Source organism: Bactrocera latifrons, unplaced genomic scaffold (assembly GCF_001853355.1).
Source record: "Bactrocera latifrons isolate USDA-ARS-PBARC rearing strain unplaced genomic scaffold, ASM185335v1 scaffold_389, whole genome shotgun sequence".
NCBI classification, from domain to species: domain Eukaryota; kingdom Metazoa; phylum Arthropoda; class Insecta; order Diptera; family Tephritidae; genus Bactrocera; species Bactrocera latifrons.
Genome location: NW_017537033.1, coordinates 200,771 through 208,245, shown reverse-complemented (window position 1 = coordinate 208,245; position 7,475 = coordinate 200,771). Strand labels below are relative to the sequence as shown.

At 38.7% G+C, this 7,475-nt stretch overlaps 1 protein-coding gene across 3 annotated transcripts in view; it reads right to left on the bottom strand.

Moving 5' to 3' along the window:
- Positions 1–4,879: 4,879 nt before the first annotated feature.
- LOC108972232 (putative phosphatidate phosphatase) overlaps positions 4,880–7,475 on the bottom strand; it is a 5,048-nt gene continuing 2,452 nt past the window's right edge. For all 3 annotated transcript variants that reach the window (XM_018938754.1, XM_018938755.1, XM_018938753.1), the window contains exon 2: positions 4,880–7,257. In XM_018938754.1, the coding sequence (XP_018794299.1) occupies positions 5,587–6,648 (1,062 nt within the window). In that variant the 5' untranslated portion in view covers positions 6,649–7,257 and the 3' untranslated portion in view covers positions 4,880–5,586. The remainder of the gene's footprint in view (positions 7,258–7,475) is intronic.

The window sequence follows — 7,475 nt, the reverse complement described above, 5'->3', positions numbered from 1 at the left end:
GTGAAGCAATTTCATGAATACATCTCAAATCGAATAGAGTAGCCAACTGTAAATTAGACTTACCGCATAGAAAATTTTTCCCACCGAAAATCATCTCAAAATCACTGGCAAGCAATAACAAAAACTGAAAGTCAAATCTGCGACTTCGAAAGAGCTGTTCGCAACAAAAAATAGACAAGCACAAAAGAATTTTCAAAAGACCCCATAAGTTCGAGGATAKACCTCATTCCTGCACTATTCCGACAAACAATTTGCACACCTTTTTAATTTATGCAATCTCACTTTGCAACAAACTTAGGCATAAAAGTGAATTTTCGCAAGTGACTTTGCAAACTAGTTTCGCAACTTTTCGAACTCGTTACCCTCGCGACTTATGCCCTTTGTGCGGCACAAATTGCTAAACATTGCGACCGATTCGCCGAGCGACTAGCCGAAAAAAACTCCGMATACAATTTCATTTTACATTTGCCACCTACAACTAATTCAATAGTACAACACTACCTCCTGTGTCGACACTTCCGGACAACCTGCCGCACACACACACACACATTAGCTTCCCTGCGTATTTTTCATCGCCTTCACCTTCTCTTTCCATCTCGGCWCTCTATGCTAGCTAAACAACGCCGATGAACAATGCGTCTGTTGGGCCGAAACTTTTCCGAAGCCGGCGTGAAGAACACAAATTCTWTAACCGAAAATTTTCGCAGCAATTTCTTGGCACTCACTCACCACACCTCACCTTAAGCTGACGCACGTGCTCACGCATACAGCAGCAATTCACTCATATTTSTGTAGTTTTGTAGTTGTCGGCAGAGCTAAGTCAGTTAGTGCCCTTGGTTGTTGTCCTAACTTTCCCAACTATACTAACTTGAATTTATTCTCTAGCTGTTCTTCTGTTCTTGTGTGGCATGCAGCATTGTTGCTGTTGTTGGGCGGGTGATTTTATTATTCCAYTCAACAATGGTACACTGCATGCTTCAATTATCGTATTTCATGATTCGTTAAATTCACATTCTTCAAAATAGCGCGTACKCACATACATATTTTCGTATGTGTAGAGTAGACACACATATATTTACGAATACAAATGCATTTAGGCAAATCAAACACAATGGCAGACGATGATCCGTACGTGTCGAAGCGAGTTAGGACGCCTGCTTTTGGCCAAAAGGTTTTGGCACAATCAAAGGAGCATGGGTATATCTATACATATGTACATATATATACAGTATATTTAGACATGTATGTATGCCTTTCCAAGTTACAATTCTTTATAGATATCTATACATATGAGATTTTGCCTTCCACATAGGCAATTCACTTATTTGTCGTTGGCATAGAGACAATGTCAAATCAAGCGGTTACACCATTACTACACACACGAGTGCTCACATGCATTTTTCGAGCTTTACATACATATACATATAAAAAATTCAAAATTATTCGATACTTCGATACCGTGARTAAAGAGAGTAGAGTGAGACTAGGCGAAGCTGTAGCTACTTGGACTTATACGTGTTGTAGAAAACCAGTTAAATTTCTCAGTAAGTAATGAAGCTCCACATTACGATTACTAACCACAAAAGTAAATATTTTCTTTAACTCCGATTGGTATGACGGGTTGCACTATTTTATTGGTTTCCGTAAACCAGTACTTTTAGGATTAAATGTATGATAAGCCTATATTTCCAAAAAAATATGAGTTCTCTATAATATGTGCTGTGCTTAGTTATTTGTGATGCTCTTCTAATTTATTTAAATTATTTTATTATATAGCTTTTGGGAGCGATGAAACACTAATGGTCAGGCAAATGAATTTTTGCTATATTTTTGAAGCGAAATTTTTGAAAGTAAACCTCTTAATTTAATCACCACATTGCAACTATCGGAAGATAACATTTTAAAATCCTACCAGTATCAGTAAAATCAGTTCCTGCACTGGAAAATCTCATGGAAAGCATAAAGCTCTTGTTACTACTCTTTCTGTTCTTACTCTAATAAAGTGTTCCAAAAGTTCATAAAAAGACGACGGTATAACTATCTTTTACATATAATGAAAATGTTTCTCACAATGAGAAAATTCTGTTTTTGATATTGACATTTTCATTCCGAGTCTAAGTCAGTTCAGTTTCTGCACTGAAAAACATCATAAAATTCATAAAGCTTCTCATACCGTTATTTACAGAAATCTCCGTTCCAAAAGTTCATAAAGCTGCTGCTGTATCGCACTTTGGAAAATCTTAAGCTCATTTCGACTGCCATTATTATTATCTCTTGCATATAATGAAAAAGTTGCCGTATACATGAATCCTTGATGTTTATCTCGATATTTTTGTTGTTACTATCGGCAGGTATTGCTTTAAAATACCTCTGCGGTCCCAGTCAGTTCCGTATCTCCACTGGAAAACATCATAAGCCGTATGAAGCCCACATGGCGCCACATTCTATAATTTATTTCTCTAAACTGTTTCAAAAGTTCATAAAAAGAAATTACTGTTCCAAAAGTTCATAAAAACAAGTATTTGTTTCAAAAGTTCATATAACTGCTACTCAATCTCTGGCTCGACATTTTTTTGTATTTTTTTGTATGCTTCGACAGCAATTATCATTGTCTCTTGCATACAGTGACAAGATTCCAGATAGTAAGAAAATGCTGTTGGAAAGGGTTTTACCATTGAATGACTTTAAAGTAGACGCAAATTTTATGAAAAAATAGGTAGAAAATGCTTCATTCCTTGAAGTTTTATGAAAATTCAACGAAATTTAATTCACATATGTATACATAGAAATTTCTCATAAACGGACGTCACAGAGTTTTTGACAAAAAAAAAAAAAAATATATAAAAATTGGTAATCAAATTAGTTTTCGATGCGCCTTGAATTTGAAGCGATATCCTGAATTCAAAAGATTCTGAGAAAGGAATTTAGAGTTTGAAGGCAGTCATATCTTAATATACCTTGGAAGGGGGAAGTTGATAAGGTGTTGGTATATAAGTCCAGCCTTTGTACCCCTATCCATAGTAAGACTTCCCATCTGAGTTCTGTGCTATTGAAGAACAACAAACACCCAAAGTAAATGACAGACCTCGGCTAGATACCTTCCAACTACACAGGAGGAGACAGCGCCTTGATGTTTCCACCTTATTTTTCTCCACCTTTGACAACTGGATTCCTTACTCTACCCGTACTGTCATAGTAAAAGAAATTCTTCGATAAATTAAAAAACGAGGACGTTTTTAAGCTCTTAGATCAGGAAATAGATGCTGGTGGGGCCAGATCAGGGGAACACGTTGAAGTTGGAAGTCTTCATGTGGTGCCATGGTCAATTGATCATCTGTTTCCGGGTCGTAAGCATAAATTGAAGACTCAACGACAGTAGTTGTACGTTTCATGACATCCTGGAGTCGAATGCTGTTTATGTGCCTCAGAAAGACAAACGTTTACTAAACACTAATGATTATTTTGATGTGACATTTGGCACGAATGTTTTTACACACGAAATTTAAATTACAAAGTCTTACTATTTTTTCCCAAATGAGTATGATTTTGAATTTGAAGATATATAATTTTAAATAATTTTGAAATATTTAATATAAATATATTTTTTTTTAATTTACAAAACTGAACTTATGGCATTTTGGCATAAAAAAGTTTCAAGTTTTAAAAAATTTAAAAAAAAAAAAAAAAAATTATTTTTAAGTTTCAGGAATTTCGGTGATCGAACAATAAATCATATAACATAAGTGAGTAATTTTATAATAGCTGAGTAAGTTAGGTGGATGTCTCATGACGCACCTAGTTGAGTTTCCATATCACAATATTTCAGCATACAAACCATAAAGCCTAACATAACAAGAAAAAATAGAAAAAAAAGACATACAATTTTATTATTTTCACAATTCTTTTCAATTTTCTTCTTTTTTTCAAATCAAGATAAGTACAATTTTTACTACACTTTTTAATTTATGCAGCCGAAGAAAGGTTTTTTTTCCTTGACTTTCATGCTTATTTATTGCATAATGTGCTCGCACGCTAAATTTATGCCTAGCCGCTTAAAAATACATACATACAGACACACAAGTATATGTGCATATAGTTAGTCAGCGCTTAAAGGAAGTCAAAGGTACTTAAGTAGTTTAGCAAATAAGTTATGAGGATATAATTCATTAAAATTTATATGTTCGCGTTGATTGAGCGATTGATTGATGGCTGTGCGGGTGTGTGCATGCATACATATACATATTGATGAAAATATGTGTGTGAGCTGCTTAAAGATAGTGCTAGGTGCATGCGAATGCAGCTACTTAAGCTAGGCGTACATATATTCATATATATATGTATATATGTATATACATATATGTTTTTTTATACTAAAAAGCTGCGCTTTGGCAGCTGCCTCATTATTGCAATATTTTCTACAAACATACACGCGCATACATATTAAGTATTACAAAACTGTGCTTGTCTTTTGCTTATTTGCGCCGTCGCTGCACGCTGTGCTGCCGCCAGATTGCTTGCCTTAACTGTTATCGTTGTTGTTATTCACACTTGTAAGCGCGCGCCTTACTTTTGTTCCTTATTGCCTGCCTTCGTTTTTGTTRCTGTTTTTGTTATTATTTTAGTGTCTCTGTTGTTGTTGTTGCTCTAGCGCTTGCTGCTACTTATTTTCATAATGTGTTGTTGCCGCCACACAGCCAAAGGGGAACAAACTCCAACAGCGAGCGCTAAGCATATGAAAGTGCACAAATACACACACACATACATGTAGTTGTATATGTGTTCATTTATATAGTCGTTGGTGACTCACTAGCAGCTAAGCGTGGTTGCGGCATGCTACCAGAAAGGCATGCGGCCGCTGCCAACACGCCAGCGCTGTCACGCTTGCCAATGTTGCCATATTCAGTCGAAATTGAAGCTTTGCTCACATAGCCAATTGTTGCATTACCATTTGGTTGCTGTKCGACTTTTGCCACTTTTTGTTGCACAATRGCGCATTTTTGCCTTTTGATGAAAAATTATTTACTTTTTTGTTGTTTTTCGGTAAGTTCGTTGTTGCATGGCCAATAATTACGTACAGGCAGTGCAAGGCTATTATTGCTGTCGCTTGTTGTTGTTGTGCGGTATGGCATATGATATGCGCGCTTTTGTGTTCCAGTATACAAAGGCATCGCGTTAAGGGGGGTAGGGCGCCATAATTAAAATTTTCTAAAGAAAAAGGGTTTACATTGCATGCGCGCGTTAAAATTTTAATGAATTGACAATGCAACTTCTTGAAGGGGCAACAAAACCCCTTTACAATTTTTACCACATTAATGTCAGCGCCAATCCTCTCCTACTTGTTCACACTTGTATGTACATTATGCGTTTCCAGCGCGTCGAATCAGTTTACTATCGCTTCGCTTTTCTGTTCCCTCCTTATAATGTGCACCGAGCTCTCTGCAGTGACGCTCTCCTCTCGTCTTATCACCGCTTGTGCCGTTATGTGTTGTATTTACAGATTTGYTCCGCCGTCAACTGCACCGTAGCACGCCTGCCTCATTCCAGCGCGTGCTTGCGCGCCCGATCCCATGACGCTTTGYTGGCAATTTACGTTGGCAACACAACCGCCTGCAGCTTCCACTCACAATCACCGCCGCCGCCGCCGCCAACACCACCAATACTGCCGCGCTCCATTAAATGCTCTTTAACCACTTGCTCGTGCAACTGCTGCTTCTCCAGTTCCTCGTGCGCTGTTGACAACAACTGCTGCTGTTGTAAATTGCTGACACTACCGCTGGCTGCCACCAGCAACATGCGTCCACTGCGCGCGTCATGCGGCGCCAGTCTATGCTGCGATGTTGACAGCTGATGTGTATGATGATGTTGGTGTGCATGCGCCAGCTGCTTCAACTGCTGTTTACCACCCAACTTATACTGATGTTTCTTGTGCTTGTGCGTTGATGCCGCATCTGCGAAGCCCTGCCGCARCATGCGTCCCACATACACCGCCGTCAAGAYGGCGTAYACAGCACCGAGCAGTGCGCCGGCCAACACATCAGACCAGTGATGCCAATAGTCACGCACGCGACTCAGCGCAATGTAACAGGCGACCAACAACAACAGGAACTGTAGTATATGACGCAATACGCGTGTAGTGCCGCGTCCGCGCCACACCGCATGCAAATAGAAGCACAGCAGTAGCATGGCGTAGAATGAGAGCGATGAGTGCGCGCTCGGAAAGGATACGTGCAGTTCGCGCAACTGTCGCGCGCTCAGATTGCGATTTGCACAGTAGTAATGCTCCACATAGACGCCGCCGCCGACCAGCTGCTGGTACGCGCTCTCGCAGGAGCTGCCGTCCGGTAAGCGCGGTTGACAGGCGGTGTAGAAGTGTGGACGCAAGCGACCCACTACATTCTTCGCCAGCTCCGTYGTCAGATAGGTGGCAATGAAACCRAAACTAAAGATCGATAAGCTGCGCGCCAAATTCGTTATGTATTTGCGCAGGCGAAAGCAYTTGCAGATGCGCATTATCTCCACAACGCTGATGAAGAGCATCGGCAGTAGCAGCGTGTAGATCAATAACATCGGTATGGTGATCGTGCACTCGCGGTACGGATAGCGCAGCGTGAGATCCGAACAGAAAAAGCCGCGTTGGAAGGCGCGCATGTTGAACGCTGTTTGTTAGGTGAATATACGAAGCGCTTTGGGCAGCGCTTCAATTTCTATTTTTTATATGTAACTTTAATAATTGTTTACAGTTACACTCAGCTGCTGCGCATAGCCTTACGTAGACGTAGACAGCTGACTGTGTTGATTTAAGTAGCGATTGGCAATTTTTTATTTATGTTTATGTTTTTTTGTTTTTCTTTTTGGTTTTTTCTTCCGGCTCTGAAGTCTATCTGCGTGGTGCGGCTTTGCTATCACCTTTTTCCTTATTTGTGCGCGTTGAATTGGCAATTTTTTCTKTGACTTTGCATTAGCTTGACAGATCGTAGCTGCCGATTAGCGGCTTGTGTTGTTGTATTGTCTTTAGTATGCCGATTTGTTTAGAACTGCAAAATATTTCTGTACACACGTGTATATATAATTTGTTTATTTTAGTTCGACACTTAATGATTATATAATTTAAGCTCATTCGATTGTTCACTTTTTCTGAACTTTGTCACACAGTTCATAATATTTTTCTTTGAAAATTGTAAGCGCTTATTAATTATACTTGTTATGTCTTGTTAGCGTTCCTTTGGAATGTTTTCTATTTGCGTTTTTTGTCACTTTCTGCAATCGCACATGTAAAAATATAATTAATTTGTAAGAAGTTACACAACTTAATAACAATACTTTTTATTAAGCTTGTGTTTCTTCATATTTTTGTGGTCGTGGGTCTTCAGGTTAACATTAATGTTAATTTCTATTTTATTTATAATTTTTTCTCAAAAGCATTTATGTATATTGAGAATTTCTTACGTATGCATTTTTTTGGTAAATAGAAATAT